This window comes from Aulonocara stuartgranti (genome assembly GCF_965226115.1).
Source record: "Aulonocara stuartgranti genome assembly, chromosome: 16".
In the NCBI taxonomy this organism is placed as follows: Eukaryota; Metazoa; Chordata; class Actinopteri; order Cichliformes; family Cichlidae; genus Aulonocara; species Aulonocara stuartgranti.
In genome coordinates, this window is record NC_138952.1 from 18,361,773 (window position 1) to 18,380,570 (window position 18,798).

General features: G+C 40.0%; 1 protein-coding gene across 6 annotated transcripts in view; it reads right to left on the reverse strand.

Moving 5' to 3' along the window:
- Nucleotides 1-891: 891 nt before the first annotated feature.
- Nucleotides 892-18,798, reverse strand: part of mid1 (midline 1) — a 34,043-nt gene continuing 16,136 nt past the window's right edge. For 4 of the 6 annotated variants that reach the window (XM_082509470.1, XM_082509468.1, XM_082509471.1 and 1 more), the window contains exons 2-11: nt 12,924-13,645; nt 11,658-11,717; nt 7,146-7,241; nt 6,597-6,704; nt 4,194-4,342; nt 3,970-4,097; nt 3,204-3,347; nt 2,493-2,654; nt 2,195-2,402; nt 892-1,918 (exon numbers count right to left, since the gene is read on the reverse strand). In XM_082509470.1, the coding sequence (XP_082365596.1) occupies nt 1,570-1,918; nt 2,195-2,402; nt 2,493-2,654; nt 3,204-3,347; nt 3,970-4,097; nt 4,194-4,342; nt 6,597-6,704; nt 7,146-7,241; nt 11,658-11,717; nt 12,924-13,589 (2,070 nt within the window). In that variant the 5' untranslated portion in view covers nt 13,590-13,645 and the 3' untranslated portion in view covers nt 892-1,569. Of the gene's footprint in view, nt 1,919-2,194; nt 2,403-2,492; nt 2,655-3,203; nt 3,348-3,969; nt 4,098-4,193; nt 4,343-6,596; nt 6,705-7,145; nt 7,242-11,657; nt 11,718-12,923; nt 13,646-15,212; nt 15,538-18,798 lie in introns of those variants that run through there. The other 2 variants (XM_082509469.1, XM_082509472.1) reach the window with 2 other exon arrangements.

The window sequence follows — 18,798 nt, forward strand, 5'->3', positions numbered from 1 at the left end:
ATTAATTTTAATTTAACGATTTATTTTTTAATTGAGGAGGTGAAGTGACAACTGGCAATGTGTAGCATTTAGTATACTTCTGGTTGACTAGATCCTCTTCACAAATAGCTTCAAGTATTTCTTCCCACGCAAAAAATGAACACATCACAAAATCAAGCTCTGGTGACATTACATGGAGGAGGTAGTGCTCACTTATTATGGCTTTGTCTGCAGGGTGTCTCATGGGGAGGTCACAGAGAGTTCAGATCTTCTTTTTTTTTTTTTTCTTTTTTTGCTCTTGTACTTTGTTGAAAGGAAACGCTGCAGAATTCAAGCCACGCTACTCCAATACAAAACGAAATGTCAGAGCAAATCTTGTCAAAAATTGTGTTGTGGCTCAATGCAGGTTAAAGTCAGTCCTGCAAAGCAACGTTGACACTTTTCTTTATGATGGCTGTGTTATCTTTTCATAAAAAAAAAGCATTCCAATGTTAAAATAAAACTCAAAAATAAATGATGGTGCATTGTGTTAAGTTACAATGTACTGTTACTGATGATTAAATGAGGTAGAAAAGCAGATATATTATAGGAGGCACACATTTTACAAAATTGTAAAGAATGGTGCGTTTATATACATATATACATATATGTGTGTGTGTGTGTGTGTGTGTGTGGGGGGGGGGGGGGGGGGGTTATCAGTCAGTCAGAAAGAGAGAGAAAAGTCAATGCACAGATTTTTAAAAAATTAATTGTTCTTTTCTTCAAAATTTCTATAGAACTTGCAGTGAATCCTTTGTTGTCAGTTGTTTTTCAGTATGCTATTATCCTGTCCAAATCTGCTTTGGTGACAGCCCTACTGAAACACATTTGTGGATTGCATTATTCATGACACAAGGAGGATAGTCACGCAAATAATCATGCGAAGTCACTTTTATTAGATCTTGTCAGAGAAACTTAAAATGGCATAATTATGATGAAGATCCATTTTAAAACGGCTATAATGAGGAGATGAATATTCCCGAGATGCTAAACTTTACTAGAACATTTTCAGAAATAAATACATAAAAACCCCTGAATTGACTGATTTCTTATTAGAATTAAAAAAAAAGTGAAACCGTTCTTAACTATTATTCTTAGATCCTGCATTTACATGTTTTTTTTTTCTTAGAAACATTGACAAGTAATCATTTATATTATAATGACAACTTTATCAAAGTGCTACGACTTAAAAAAGTTCAAAAACACAAAATTTCCAATGGCCTCTAAATCAACCTTCCACAAACATATGAGCCCCCTTAATAGATGTCATTAAAAATTCGCCATTTTCCTTAAAAGTATATTAATAAAAAAGTGTGCAATATGAATGTAAAAAAATGTGGAGCCAGCTAGTGAATTTGGAATTGTCACCAACCAAAAGAGTAATGTACATAAATGTGCAAAGCAAAGAAAACATTTATTAAATAGCTCAGATTAGTTTTGGAAATCTACACCAATGTCACTGTATCCTTTTTTCTTTTTTTCAAAGGTGCACACTATCAAGTCCCTTTCTGGATACAAAAAAGAAAATTCAGGAAAGACGGGGCAGGTTTATCAGTTATTGTAGTCTGTTCCCTCTAAGTGATCGGGGATAGGCAGTCCACTCAGGATTGTTAGGCATCTGTTCCAAACATTGAACACAGGGCAGACTGGCTGAGCAAAGTCAATGTCAAACGTATACAAGTGCTGAGAACCAACAGCGTCATAAAAAGACAGAGATCCAGAATCATAGTCCAACAACACCCCGAGACGCCGCAAGTGGGGCGAGGGCTCGATGGGAATCTCTTTACTGTTGTGACGCACCACCCATGAGTTGTTGCAGCGAGACATTACCCAGGAGGCTGAGTTTTTGCCGACCCACTCGTGTTTCGGCGCTGACTTGTACGCAATTCCTACTGCAAACCTGCGTAACCAATGAGAGGAAATAATTACATTTCATAAATACAGGTTTAGTAGTAACATTCTAAATCTGAAACATCATTCACGCTTACATAAAAACAATACATCTACAGACTTAAGCAGAAATAAGAGCAGACATTCTAACTGTAGCAATGTAGCAAATTTCATGGAAATCTATCCAATGACTAGCGAGCCTATCTTTGTTTAGTCTTGAGTCCAGCCAACCAGGAGTCTGACACTGAACTACCTGTGAGCCATGCTACGAACTTAAATGTTTTACCATGTGCTTCCCCCAATCAGAGCCTCCCAGTAATGGCGCCCACTGTCGATGTAGACATTTCCCGTGACACCGTAGCTGCTGTGGCTGGAGAAGCGGTCCTGACTATGGCTCTTCTTGGACGATGTCTCATCCCTCTCTACTGTCAGGTTGTCATGGGACACCCTCAGCTTCCGGTGAGCAGACTTTGGTTCCAGTTTGAATGGCTGACCTTACAATTTTAAAAAAAGTATTAATTACAATTGTCAAGTATTAATAATTATTTAGTAACACAAGCATTTCTGAACAGCTGCTGACGTACTGTTTGTCTTGAGTTTCCCTGGTTCACTGCTGCGGGTTCCAGCCTGGTTTATTGCTTTCACTATGAAAATGTACTTGGTGCCACACTGGAGTCCGTGCACCGTGTAGTGATTTTGCTTGATGTTTGGTACTATCATCCAGCTATCAGCAGATTTACACAAACCTATAGACAAAGCACAAATTCACCATGAGAATTATTACTAAGTTTAAACTAAGGAGTGAGACAACACAGTATAACAACATGAACTCTTTCAATCTAAGGCTGCTATTTTTAATTCATCAAGTATAGTTGCACTGCTACTCAAGTGTGCTCGAGCGCTGAGGCAGATAAGAATAAATGCTTGATCGAGCATGTTGTGGCTAATTAGGGCGATCAATTCGAGCAGTCTGCTCTTTATTTCAACCTCGAGATAATATCCAGCTTACGATGTGCATCTGGATGTAAATCCAGTCTGACTGTTATTTTCCTTTCCCTTCTGAGATGCAGCAAAAATTACAGTGCATTTTGGAAACATCTCATTACCCACGAGAGCCAGGACAATGCTCTCCACTCCAGCAGCTAAAACACAATATTATGTTTGGATATTGTAGCATACCCCCTCGAACTATTTGAAAATCTTTCTCAGAAATCCTTTTCAAATCCCACCACTATCGTGTTTTCCACCCCAAACATTTGACTGTGGTTCCTTTAGAAAACAACATATGGACTTACTGACAACATTAGATTGGCTGGTGAAGATGGCATACTGTAGCTCGTATGATACAACAGAGAATTCATCATCTGATGTCCAGTGAACCGTGATCGTGTCATATGAAGCTGTACAGAGTTCCTCGCGGATTACTGGTGGATTTGGCGCTTCAAACACAAAACAAAAGGTAAATGTTGCCCAGAGAAAATAATGAAAGCAGTGTTGATTTCATTCTGCACACAACATCAAAATAACAAACAGAGACCAGTGATGGATAAACAGCACCAGCCCTTTGTGTGTATGCACGTGTGTGTTTGTGTGAGTGTCTGCATGTGTCCTTTATTCTGACAAGTGTAATTAATCTATATTGGAGTTCCTCCAGCTATTACAGCTACATCCCCCACGCTGAGTTAAATTCACAGTGCACAACAGGAGCCGTGCATAAACAATCAAACCTGTTTCATTCAGCAGCAAAAAAACTATTGCTGTAAATTATATGAGCTTTTTAGTTTTCTGCCACTCCTTCACAATCACATAGTTTAAATATGAACTCACCGCTGTTATGCTTGCCGAAGCCTGTAATTTTATAAATCCATAATTCACGGATAAGCTGTGGTTCATTTTAAGTGCATCTTTCAATAAAGGAAGCCGGCAAATCGTATGAAAAAGAAAGTTTTGGGGAAACTGATCAGGCGGTACTAAACAAGCAAACAGATTATAGTAATTTACATGGAGGATTCATTTCAAACAATTAAATGCTCTGTGCTTAACATGCGTGGCCCGACTCACCTGTGAGGTAATCTAAGCTTTCTAGCATTTTCTTCTCCCTTGTGAAGTCCAAAGCAAAAGTATCAAATGTGTCATTCAGGTTAATTTCTGGTAACAGGATTTGGGAGGATGCTGTTGCCATAGACACTCTGGTACAAAGAAAATATTAACATTAATATGTGGCGACAGTTTTACACACAGTTTCTATTGTTTGTTCCCGTGTCTGCCTTTCGCTGGTGTCTCACCTCTCGCAGATACTTTTAGCTGTCTGAAGAAAGCGAGCGTGGTCTGTCTCCTTGAGGGTTTGGTCAGCCTGGGTGATGAGCGAGGAGGACCTCTCAATGCACTGCTTGCAGCCGGCTATCTGCTGGGCTAGCTTCCTCAGCCTCACAGACTGGGCAGAAAATAGGATATGCAGACAGATGAATAGCTTAGTAAACTACCAACCGATGCATGACCTATGAGACGGCAACTTATCCAATGTAAAATTGGGTTTCACTTTGCCAATAAGGAAATCCTGCTGGGGAGAAAAAAACTCTGATTTTTCAGTAGTGTCATAGTCACAAGAGTCTGTCCTACAACCTGTTTTATAAGCAATACTTGCATAAGAGGGGTATTCATGAGACATCCTACACAGTATTGTCATAGAAACCAGACCCTTCTAACCCCCCCTCTGTGGCTCAATGGCTTAGTGGCTGAAAGCAACCTCACAACCTGTGTCATGAGCCATGAGGTGTGGAAGGAAAGAGGCCCCCTCCAGAGTGGACCATCACAGGAAGCAAGACTCATCTTAGTCTGACACTGAACATGGCACAGCATGCTCCCGCTTCTCTAAGGCGGACAGGGGAAAAGGAAGGGAAACCATTCAAGAGGCATAACACCTCCATATTAAAATTATGGACACCCGCTCCTGATACTGAGGACAAAACAAAGCAATAAACTCTCGTCAGTATAAGTGGCCATCAATATGTTGAAACACAGGTCCACACTGCAGAAGAGAACTGCAATTTGTTTTCTCTTTAGAATCCAAAGTCAGCTTTTCTTTTAACTATTCTATATTGTATTCTTTAACCTTAACATAGCCAAGTAAATTGTTTTTGTGCCTAAATCTTCCTAAACAGTGGCAAAAATATATTTGCTTGTTGCCCTATAATTGTTCACATTAACAGGATAGCAAGCAATTACATTTTAGTTCTTGAAGCATGTCTCTTTGCCACATATGTTTTTTGTTCTTTCCCTGAAGATTCTTCTCAGTCAGTTGCTAAAACAGCCCCACTGTTAGGCAGCTTGACTGAATACTCAATAAGATGTGAAGCAGGAAACAGTAAACATCACGGTAATGTGTGCTACGTTTTACTATTTGTATATTTTTGATAAAAGCTGCTTTTGAAAAGCCAGTGGTGATTGCTGGGGGGCAGGGGAGAGAAGCTACCCGCTGAGAACAACACATTTTCAGGGCCTGCCTTCTGTTTGCATTTACATGGCTAATAGGAACTCTGAAGGGACTTAATAGCTGACCAGTGGTGGCTACAGCACCATCCACGCTTTCTGTGTTCCTTTACTTTCACTTTCCCATAATCCTGTTTCAGTTTTCTTTATTTTTTCTCTACTTTGCAACACAGTGTGAGTTTCAATAAGCCAAACACTTCACAGACTGCTCATTTCTCCATGCATTGCAAATTTGTTAGACTGTAAAAAATTGTTGCTTGCATAGCTGATGTTTAGCTAATGTTCACTTTTTTTTGTTTGTTTTGTTTTATTGATGTCCACGGTTCCTCTTGGCAGGAAAAGTCCCTGCTACTAACAAAGAAAACACTTCTGAGAACCATTATGGTCACCAGAAACCGGAAAAAATGTCATCCTTCCTCCATGAATTATTAGAACTATACAAAAGTTTATGCTGCCTGGAAATCAAACTATGTATCAAGACCTGCTTTTATGTAGTGTAACATGTGTCCAGATGGAGCCAAATGTCACATTTAGAGAACTAACATCAGTACAGATTACAAAGCAGTATGTGTCTGCCCACATTAGCTAACACTGGCCACCAGTCAAATCAGAGGCCTACACTGTGAAAGCCTGATTTTGGCTTATCCAGGTAACTTCAGGGTTACCATGGGTTTGCTTTATGATAAAGGCAGTTCACTTTTTGCCTCTAGAGCAGGTTATATTAAAGATTAGAGATCAGCAGGCATGAAATCATTGCCTACTGACCAATCAGTTCCACTGACCAATCAGTTCTCTGGAAGATAGTATCACCATTCCTGGAAGATCCCTGGGACATCATTAATACAGTAAATCATAGTGTTTTTAATACTAAACTACTGTACAGTGCTTTTTCAATTACAATGCTTTTCCTACTGCTGATTTGTATTAGACAATACATATATGTTTAACTCTTCATATTTTTTTTATCTTCCTTTGTAGACGTTGCATTACATCACTTATGCGTCCTTCGTGCGTTACATACTCTCCCTTTGAGCAGTAGACGTGTGAAGAGTCTTTTTTTTACCCATCATCTGTGATTTGTTATTGCTGTATTCTAATAAGAACAGCAGCCTAGGGTGAAGAAGCAAGGTTATCAACATGGACGAGGTGATAAACAAACAAACAAAAGCTATCGAGATACAAAGTGTGATAAACGGTACCTTGCCCTCCTTTATCTTGGTAGCTATGATTTGTCTTCGCTGCTGTATGATATTAATCAGCAGGTCACACTCTTCCTGCAGCTTGTTTTCTTGTCGCGATGCATTTACCTAGACAAAACAGGGGTACAGGTAACATACATTAGAGCAGAGTTGCAATCAGCTGTCCTTGTTTACACACACACACATACACATATATTCATTTAAAGCACAGTCATTTTGAGATAACTGACATAATGCAGTATCTCCTTTATTTGAAAGGCTTTTCAATGAATCACATGCTATTTACTTTATACATATTTATTTATTTATATCTAGACATAAATAAATTCATATTTAGCTTACACATGCTGTTAAAATACCAAATTTGCAGTCATTTAACAATAATTGTTGAGCTTGTGAGTAATGAGCACTCAGTCTTGTTGACATGATACAATTCCACATTCGGATACAGTAATTCATCACGGTGTTAATAATTTAATGAGTTGTTGCCCACGGATTGCCGGGAAAGCTAAAACCCCCAACCTGAAAGGAACAGACAAATAACCTCACCTCCACATGTTGGCAGGTTTGGATAAGTTTGCCCATCAGACTTTCCAACTCACTGGTCCTCTTGATTAGATTGCTGAGGTTGGAATCCAAGGCTTGCTGCAAAACAAAATTGAAAGGGAACATTTCATTATACACTGCCTCCCCAATCAAACTGTAAACAGCTGAATAAATCCTGGAAGAGAGTTAGGTGAATAGGAACATAAGGACCATATCAAGTGTAATGAGCACGTGAGAGGACACACAAGGTTGCCCCTGGATATGAGTGGCCAGATTTGGGCTCTGATCAGTGTGAGCCCCCCCCCCCAAGTCCTAGCTTTGTGCCAAAGATCCCATCATACTGCCCACTGAGGCCATGAAGCTAAGCAGAGCATCTGCCAGTAATTTGGACAACTGAACCCAGGGTGTGCTAATCACCGAGTCAGATCAAAGGGTGATGTTTTGAACTTAAGCTCTTACTATAATCGGGCAGCATGATGATGGTGTCCTGTGACATTACAGAATGTCTAATATTATAAGCATTATTCAGAGGAAGTAAAAGATTAATGCATGATTATATTAAAATGATTTCAATTCAAACAAAACTGTGGTCTTGCAAAACCAAAAGCAGATGGGTGGAGAAGGTTGTAACTTCAAATATGGATGACAGATTTAGACTGCAAACTAAGGATACTGCACACCCATGCTGTAGCCACTTGTCAATTATAGTGTGTTCATGATCTCTATTTTATTCCAAATTGGACCATGATTTACAAATTTCCCATTAGGGAAAAAAAGCAGTTAAAAGTACTTCTATACTAGCATCATTTAAAAAACTGACACCAGACATTAAAATAAAATAAACCTGCATTTCCAGCAAAATCAAATACTGTCATGGTCCTGGGCCATGTGGGCCCAGTATTCTTAGTTCCTTGTATTTTTATATTTCGTTCCTTATTTAGGCCATGTTTTCTGAGTTGCCCTGTTGTGTTGTTCCCTAAGTGTTTTCCCTTCATGGCTTTTACCCCCTGTGTGCCCCTCTGTGTATCTATGAGCCCTCGTCTCCCTTTGTGGTTGTTTCATGTTTCCCCAGCCCGTTATGTCTGTGTTTTCCCCGTGCTCTCTCTCCTCCTGTCTGAACCTCTGTGCCTGTACATGTCATGTTCAGTTCACCCCGCCCTGTCTCGTTATGATTATCAGTGTCACCTGTGTTCCCCGTGTGTGCCCACTTTCCTCGTTTACCCTCTGTGTATTTCTGTCTGAGTCTCCCTCTGTTCGGCGTCGCGTTCTCCCTCATGCTGTGTGTGGTTCTCCCCGTGTCTTCCGGTATATGTTACTTTAGCTTTTCCCAGTTTAGTGTAGTTTTGCATTGCTTTTGTATCATCGTTATTGTTTATCACCTGTCAGCAATAAAGCTGCATTTTGAGTTTATCCCCAGTGTCTGTGAGTTTGCAATTTGGGTCCTCATCCTGCCTGCCACACGGCCGAATCATGACAAATACAAGCAGAACAACGTATTTCAATCTATTATTAAGTCTTCAGCAATACATGTGAATGGATCTGAAATTTTACAGTCAAACAGTTACAAACTGCCTTTGAATTTCACTGTTTGTAACTATAGCACCTGGTTCCTAAAACATTGATTTAAAAGAAATTATTGTAGAGAACCATAAACACTAATCACAAAAATATAACTCTGACTAACATCCCTTTATTCAAAAGGAAAAAAAAGAACCCACAAATACTTTGAGATGAGACCAAACAAGCACAAGAAGCCTGCAAAGATTTAAAGCAAATAGATGGTGGGAGAGGCTCTGTCATGTTAGTTCAGTCTCACATTGTGATTTCATAAGGTGTGTGAGTCACTGTACTAAAATAGCAGAGCCTCTGTTTTACTGCTCTTACAAAGATAATTTATTTATATGGAAAAGAAAATGTGATGAAAGCCATTTCAGATGATCCGTTGCAGGTCCAGGTTATGGCGGCTTTGAAACCTCCTAAGTGGTGTACGAAACATAAGATATTCAGCTGATGGTGAATACAGCAAAATACAGTATGACCGTTAAAAACAACAAAGTAAAATCACCTCAGCGAAACTTTTTGCTGTACAGGCATTTTCAATTAAGCTAAAATAACTTCTCTTGCAGCGTGAATATTCTTCACATGTTTAGACAGCTCTGTCTAATGGAGGTCTCTTTCCTAAAATCATTTAAATCTGATGAGAGGAAAGAATAGTGGCTTCCTTTTGTATGGGAAAGCTTCTGGTTCCACACCTTTTCATTGGCTGGCCTCTCTTCCTTCCTCTTAGAGTCCTGAAAGGTCAACGTCAGGACTCAGACTTTTATCCTGTGTCAACATTAGAAATTTTATTCACTGTGCGACTCCTCATCCTGTGAGCAACACAGGCCGTGTTTTGCATTACTTTGCTGGAGAACACCGTAACTGTATTTGTACCATAGTGTGTGTGGTAACTCTGGTGTATACATACATGTGTATAATCTGTGCTGTATTTAAGTAAATGAATCAAAAATAGATGCAATTGTAATAAGTTATCAACTTATACATTTATTAATTACTTTTTGATGAGCTTGTAAGTAGAATCCATTTTTTGCTTTTCATTGTTCACTTTAGTCCTGCCTTGGAAGATTTCCAGAAAAAGCAGGTCAGCTGCCTCTACATCTTAACAGGCTCCATTCATGTGGCAATATGAAATCTTGAATGCTGTTTTTGATTGTTCTTGTTTTAGTTTTAAACCACCTCTTCTCTGCCAAATGTCAAATCAATGCGTACTGCTCCAAGCAACCGAGCCTGCTATGCCTGCGACCAGCCAACCACACCAAAGTGAGTGACCACGCTGGCGAACAAGAATGCCTCTCAGGGCTGGATATTGCTAAAAATTCAACAATGGTTTCCTTCTAAAATGAGAAACAGGCTTTGACACTAAACAGAATAAAGCTTCTTCACCAGCTGTGAAAGTGCTTTCTAAATCAAAATGCAATGGACTTGAACTAGTTTTACTGAAGACATCAAATGTAGTAAGTTAGTAATTAATACAATCATATTTATGTTTGAACAGGTTAACTAGTAGTCTTTATTCTATAACCTTTCAAAAAGAACTTTTCCAACACTGATTGTAATGATGCAGATTTTTTTTCCTCACAAAAAATACCACATTAAATATCAGTTGGTTTGATTTTTATAGAACTTTAAAAGTACCCACATACTGTGTGCGACCGAGCTGTTCTAGTATAAGTTCTCTGATGACAATGTTTGGAAATTTATATCACGAGAACATGCGAGGCGTACGTCAAAGTCAAGAGGTGAAACTAATACCTGCGGAATACATGAGTGCAATCTCTTTTTAATTAGGCGCGCACAAGGTCATAACAGTGAAATGAAGAAAATGTAACTTATCCATTTCCTACTATCACTGAAAATAAACATTTCAGCGCTGTGGTTGAGTATCCCACCGTCACCTCGTTATAGAGTAGTCCTGGGTCTTAATTTCATTTCCTCCTCTTGTTTTCCACGTGTTTACATGGGTTTCTTCCCACGGTTTTAATCTAGCTGGTTTGATCAGCTCAAGCTTTACAACGTCTGCATGACTGTTTCGTATGCTTACATATAAGCTCTGTGATTATCTGGCAAAAAAGGGGGTTTTCCTTAATGCTTCTGCCTTTCCTATGACTTTAATAGGAATGCAGCGATATAAGAAAATATAACATGGATATATAAGATTTATAATTATTTAACTGGGATCATGTCACATAATTAAGGCTGAAACACAGACACGCACACAAAGACGCACATGTGTGCCTTTACAAGTCACAGTATCCCTTTGTCTAGGAATTTGCGAGAAATGTGAGGCACTGTGGCTATAAACATGTGCTTGAAAAAAGCCAACAACTATCAACAAGCAAAGCTGCATGCCACCTGGGTCCTGTCCTATGCCATGAGAAAAAAACTATTTCTCTCTTTGTTGAAAATTGTCATTTCCTCTTTCACTTGGGCTAACAATGCAACTAACAGTGCATGTGCATCAAGGGGGAAAAAAAGAGTAAACACATGAAATAGTAAAATATGAGATACGGCGATAGGATACCGAAAAAGGTAATTGGTTAATGTTTTTCAAGAGAGAAAATAGACCTTTGCTTATAACAGTCTGCAAGAGGATGAAAATGATTCGGTTCGCCTTAATTCACCCACAATCCTAATGTCTGCAAACATCTGCAGGATTTTATTCTCATTAAAAGGGAAGTAACAATGTCACAGCACACATTAACTACTTCGTGAAATAATTAAAACACACCAGGCTCACAATGCTGAGTGCTTTAACTCTAGCATTAATAACCATCCAGGCCATATTGCCATGCCTCATTACTTCATGTTATGCAGACCAGCTGCAACTAGCGTTTCACTTTCATTTCACTGGTCTTGATTTGGTAATCGATCCCTTCAAAAGTTACATTCAGGTCCAGGCAGATCTACGCAGTAAATCTGCCCCGAATGTGTAATTAAAGAAATGATGCTGATCACCTGCTCTGCCTCCTGGAACGAATGATCACGCCCCACACAGAGAAAGCGGCCGGGAGATTTCTGCACAATGACAGCACGATCAAACAAAGGAGAGAGGTTAAGGCTGGTCCTATCTTCCCAATATGTTGCAAAAAGATTGTTTATATCCCACTTCCACTGTGACCAAGCATTGTGAAAGAAAGGAATGGGGACAAAAAAGGCTTTCAGTGCTGCGTGTGATACATAAAACTATCCTTTTGTGAGTCATGCATTAAGGGAGTGTTTTGTGAAAAGAATAAGGGTGCTCTTTTTTTGTTATGCAGCCTATGCCATGCAGACAAACTTTAAGGTGAACTTTAACTGAACTGAAAAGCTTTTTGCAGCCGAGTTTAAGACTTTCCCAAATTAAAACAGTAAATGTTTGATGTTCCCTTGTGTATGGTAACTTTCTTTTTTGTGTTAAAGTTCCATGGAACAACTGGCTTATAGTGGACGATAAAATCATCCTGTTGAGTTTGCGAGTTACTTTATACACCTACCTAAGCTAGTTTTTTTATGATAGAAGCTTATTTGTGAAGAAAAGCCAAACCGCCCTTTTATACTCCAGCAAACAGCATCTTCTTATGTCTTATTCATGTCGGCCCATCTACTGACAATGAGCAGTACTACCTAAAAGTGTGAAAGCAGTCTCTGACTGGCCAAGTGGGAAACAGCTTCAAAGTAAACACATTATCGCTAAGCGTAATTTAGAGAGGAAGTCATTTCGTACAATTATTTATTTCACAATGCCGAATAAAGGAACTTTTGTAGTGTTTGCTAATTCGCTACAGAAAAACTCAACTCTAAACTTGCTTCACAAAAACACCCTTCTATCTCTCTTACTAGAACTGCGAAGTATTATTGCACTTATTCTTGTAAATCATCTGTATTTTTCGAGTAGCAAATCCGTCATGGAGTACTTTCTTGTTGACTGTCTGTTTCAGATAAACGACTTAAAAAATAAATCGATGAGATTTAGTTTCACATTCCTGTAATCAATACTCTTAATTTATCTCTGTGTGTTTGTGCGTTGCCAAAATCGAGCTGTGCAAAAAGCCCACTTAAGTTTATCATAATGTGGAAATTCAATATTTTCATTATCAGCTTGCCAACCTGTCATGCTGAGAAGCTGAAAGAGGTTTTTGAAAAATTCAGAAACCGTCTCTCAATTATGTGCTGGTAACATTAGTGAAAAATCTGTTCTCACTGTGTCCTAAATCCCTGAGCTTCTCTAAAATTATTTCTTACCTTGAGTTTGTCATATCGGTCACTGAGGGCTGCGACTTGGTGGTCTCGGTGTCGGCCAACTAGCTTACACAATGCGCAGATCAGCTGCTCGTCCGTCACACAGTACATGTTGACCTTCTCGTCCTCGTGCTCCAGACACATAAGCCCTCGTAGATGTGAGTCAAGCAAGGGCTCGATTAGACGGTGTCCCGTGAAAGGCTTTTTATTTGGATGGGTGGCCTTGAGACACTCCTCGCAGTATGACACCTCGCAGGTGACGCAAGTCTTCACGGCATCCTGTGGAGGGTCCTGTTCGCAGAACTGACACTGGACCCGGTTGCAGGGGGACGTCATGGCTGTGCTGTCAGGGACGGCTCGCTCACGCCGAGTCTCGTTAGGAGAGTTGGGTCCACTTAAAGAAGCTTTCTGGTAGCGGTCGATGATATTCTGCAGAGTGACGTTGCGTTTGAGTCCCTCTAAGCCCCTCTGATTGAGGGTGATGACATAGCGACAGGTGGGGCACTGAAAGGCGCTGATGGACTGAATTGGCTCGCTGGGGGTGCAGTGGGAGACCAGGATTCGGTGGGCGCAATTGAAACAAAGACTGTGAGCGCAGGGTAACAGCAGTGGGTCCTCGAAAAGCTCCAGACAGATTGGGCAGGTCAACTCAGACTCCAGCGTTTCCATTTTCAAGCAAAACAAAGCGGGATGTTCAGCGAAATCCAGGGAAGCTGATCAGCTATCTGTAAAGATGACACAAAAATAATAAAGGAAATGCTAGCAGCAGCGACAAAGGTTAAAAAAATGATAGACTGTTGCTTATTAGTTTCTATCAAGTTATTTTTCTGAGATTAACTGATGGAGAAACAATAGTTAGCTGGAGTCCTAATGTCCACAATCAAATCCAACATATTCTTTGGAAGGAACAATAAAAAACACATTACGCATACCCGATCTAATTACCAGTATTTATGATAATAAAAACAAAGTTATTCATCTCTACTTGAGTTTCAGCATGCACCAGAAATCGACTGAACGTAAAAAACATTAATATTTTATTACATAAATATTTGTAAGAGATATCTGATTATGGAAATGAAGAATACTGGAAAAATAAAACAAGCAAGCAGGAGAATTCTCGGGCAAAAACACGTGTTTGCACATAATACATAAACATGTATCAGCTTTCAGTTTGGTCTGTGTGGCTCAACTGAGAACTTAAAGAATGCAGCAGCAGCTCCTTTTAATTTGGCACAGGAATAGTCTAGCCTGTCTATACTGTAGCCCGTAGGCCAGCAGGCCAGTGAGGACTGACAACTCAGCCAAGCAGAAGTGTATTGGCCTGCTTGCTGATGGCTGGGGCTACACACCATCACAGACACTAAGCCTTTGTTCCCGGCCAGTCAGACACCCCAGCTGCGAGTGGACACACTGTGCTCACAGCGTCTTTCTATGTGAACTCTCTACCTCCACTCATTATGTGTGAAGAAGGCAAAAGCTCATTATCAGGACAGTCGGGCACAAGTAGCCTTTTGAAGTTATGAGGATACAGCAATTACCTATGAGCTACAAACCTGGGTTTGTTCTTTCTATTCTATTCAAATCCTCGCAGACATTCAGCGATCCCACTGTACTGCACAAGAAAAGAAGCAATTGTTGCACGTGTCTCTTGTGACTCTGATGCATCTGCGGGCCTTTGTTTCAGTGCTATTTTGTTCTTTAAAGGCAAAGCAGCAAATGTAGGTGCCTAGAAATTGAGAATCAAGGGATACCGCTCCATTGTCCAAACCCCTCTGGTGTGAACAAAATATGCTTTCAGGAACAAATGTTATTTAATAACAATACTATATTATGTTAACTTTACAGATGATATGAAGTCATTTTTGCATTGTACTAAAGCAAATAAACCTCTACAGGGTAACAACATGATAGTAAAACATGGTAAAAAAACAACAACTTCTTGTTCAAAATTTCATCCACTTGTTAGATTTTCTGCAGCAAGAGAAAAGACAAAATCACACATTATATTTTTTTTAGCAAAGCAACTGGATAAACATAATGCTTTTGCGAGTTGTTATTTTCAATAGGATGCCCTAAATACAAACTAAATAAAGGGCTTTGTGTGACAAACACAAAGCAAAAAGACACTTATCCTCTGATGTCATCGCTTATGGTATAAAATATCCACACATTATAAAAAGCTTGTAAAACAACACTGTGGCAAAGAGCCCTTGCAAAGTGCGTTACAGCCCCAAGTACATTACGCACTCCTGAAAGTGCTCCCATTCATACACAGTTTACTTTACCCACCGATGGATTTCGCCCCACTTTGTACTGCCGAGACATTTTTGCTGAAGGAGAACTTCTGACTCGAATCATGAAAATATCTTTATACCACAAAATGCACCAGTCATTAACTCCAGCATGCTTGTAGAGATATGCATCCAGATGGCACAAGTTTTCAGAGCCCCATAAGTCCTGCAGCAGAGCTGTCATTAAGCAAGTGATTGAGCAAGAGGTAGCAAGCACAACAGGAAAAGTTGCCCGACAATTCCAGGAAAGCCAGCTCCACCTACAGCTGGAGCTCAGGCCAGTACTGGAAGAAGAGAGAGAGAGAGAGAGAGAGAGCAGGCAACAGCGAGAGAGAGAGAGGGAGAAAGAGAGAGTGCGCGTGTAAGAGAGCGAGAGTCAAAATCAGCAAATAAGCAGAGGCACAGTATCATGTAGAGCCCTAGCTCACATCCTCACAGGCAGGTCAGTGTCCCCTCAGCCCTGCCCATTCAGAAATTCAAAGCGTTCGGATCAGTTTCAGGTTCCCTTGTGTGACTGTACCTCTGCTTCAAGCAGCACAATGCTGAGGTACTTGGCAATTCCACCGGAGACTCAAAAAGAAAGGCTGAAGACACAAACACAGATGAGAAGGAGCCCGGGAGGCAGCGGGACTCATCTGTGATGTGGGACAGAGGTTTGGGATTCCCGCAGCATCCAGTCAAGAAAATTATGTGGAATCGCTGGTTCACCATCTATCGGAGTCTGTTATCCCTCCTCTCTGAGGCCATTGTTATTTAATATGCAACAAATCTGATGCAATGGATTTTTACAGGCTGCAAAATAACTGTAAAGTTGCTCAGCAAAAAAAATGCTGAGGCACGAAGAATCTGCCATACAATTGCAAATAAAGACTGGCACTTTCTAACATTATGTGCTACATTCCAGTCTGTACCAGCTGGCCCTCATGTGGGAATCACTGAGGTACCATCTGCTTACCATGTGCCTCTATTTCCAGACACACCCCTGCTGCGCTCCATTTGAATTCTTCTGTCAATCAAAAGAGTCCCCAGGGTGACTTTTCTCTCTGAGAGAGAGGTACACTATAACTATTAAAGGCATGCTACAGTTTGTACAAAGGACTGGGTAGAAGGTACATTGCTTGCGAGATACATATTGGAATGTCACTGGTATTGCCAGGGAATTTGGTGTCTATCATAAGATCGCACAGAGAATTGATCAGTTTGAATAAACAGCGCTTAGGGAAACCAGGAGAAAAATGCACATTGATGACTGAAAAGATTCAAAGTTAAGTTTAAAAATAACCTCTTTTTTTTTTGCTCTTTACCAAAGTATTCACAAGTGTAAGGCAAAATTCTGACTTCTGTTCCCATTTAATGAGAAAAAGGGGAACAGTCAAATTCTGGTACTTACTGTCTGTCTATGGGGCATTGTAACATTGCCTACATAAAATTTCATTACCTTTTGGGATTTTTGTATTAGGTTATATCACATATCCACACCAATTGGAACATGCATTAATAATGACAGACATTGTATTGATATAATATTGCTATGGGAGTATTCTGGTGTTATGAAGTTACATACTTTGAGACCATAAAGCATTAAATATGAAAACAAATGAGATCCAAAGTTCAGTTCTCTCAACAATAATGGTTAAATAAGATGAGACCTTAAATTTGGAGAGTAATACGACCATACAACCAGAATACTACATAAAACCTTGTACAAAAACATCTGACTCTATACATCACTTTAACAGCTACGTTTGGCAAACTGATTGCTTTTGGATAAGTGCAGCATTTTCAGCTGACAGTTTCTCTTCATACTCTATACTGAGGAAGATGCTTAGGGTATGGTATCCAAAGAATCACAGGTATGGGAAATAAGAAATTAAATGTGTGATTGTCTTTAAACTGAAGTATTAACTGAACATGTGTAATTTTATTTGATTAGGAAGTCGTCTAATGGGTCACTAAGAGATGAAACAATTACAAAGTCTCAGATATGAAGACAATTTCCTGTTCAAGTACTGCCTAATCCCTTTGGTTATGGTCTTTTATCGCCCTTAATGATAGCTCTGAACCCTGTATTCGGAGTCTGAAAGAGTGTGATTGCTCTTTGTCTTCCTTCCTGGGGCACACACCTAACATATTTATCTATAATCCTGTCTTCACAGCGTAGCTGTGACCAATGTGTGGCCTGTTGCTGCTCCCTGAAGCAGCCAGCTCAGCAGCGGCCCACTCTGGCCTAATATGATTTACAGCTGCAGCAGCACAAATCAGCTGATTAGACTGACAAATCTACCTGATGTGCAGCTGCACACATTACTGAGATTAGCTTAATGGGAACTGGCCCTGACCAAGGGCTACAAATGCTGTTATTTAAATGATTACGGAGGACAAGTTAATTACAAATCTAAATATTTCGGCAACTGAATTCAAAACGCATCTGTCAAGCACAACTGCACGGAGAAGAATAACAGCGTTATAAGTTTTGGTGTTGTGGCTGTGCAAACAAAGCTTTAGCTGGAAACCAGGTCCAATTAATGTTAGCAATGGCATTCTCACAGCGTAAGAAATGGAAACGGAGGTGTAGAGGTCAGCTGAAATATGTTCATTCTTCCTGCCTGTCACTTCTCTGCATGTTTACTGACACAGGTCATCCCGGTCAACATCAGAAGTTGCACCAAACTCTCATTTCCTCTCGGCGGCTTGGCAGGTGGCATCAGCGGGGAAACACTGTATCCTTTCCACCACCACAGGAACTTTAGAAAATGTGACTTTCCAAGTATGCAGCTGTGGTTTTGTGACTCAAACGTCCACACAGAATAAATGTCTCATTCACTTCGGATCTATCTCAATCTGCACGTTTTTGCTGAAATCATAAATAATGTTTAGACCTGCTCTTGTTTACCGTCTGTCCCCTGTGCAAGGACAACCAGTTTGCAGACGTCATTCAACAAGAATGAGTCTAACTGTTGTGGAAAACATTCAAAGAGCGACATCGTGTGGCTGATTTGTGAACTACAGCAAGCACAGTGTCCGGTCTGACGTTGAAATTAAATGGTGACCTATAAATTCCCACCAAAATAAAAAATAACTGCAATCTTAAGAAACGTGTAAAAATTTAATAGTCAGTTAATACTTCTGTTCCCAAAGCGTCCACCACTTGCAGCTCCTTCTCCTAAACTCTAATTATTATACATTATAAAAAGACCTCGTGAGTTACCATGGTGACAGCTTGATATCTATTTGTCACACTAGTGATCAGAAGCAGTGCTCTGGTGGGAAGATGTCTAACATTCCTCCTCAAGTGAATGAGATAAGTTACTTATTAACAGGGGCAACCACAGACTCAAATGCGATAACTCAGCTTCACTCTTCATTAGCTCTGCTCTGTTTTTATGTATGCAGGGCTGATGCAAATGGGCTCACGCATGCACGCACAAACACGCACACACACTATATAAATATATATAGAGATAGATTTTGCAGAGGGAAAATGTCTGTATCCTTTATCTTATCAGCTCCGTAAATGGTATTTTGTAGGTCATGAGGCCACAAGATTGTGGTTGGAAGAGTGGCTTTATCTTCCTCAGTGCTGC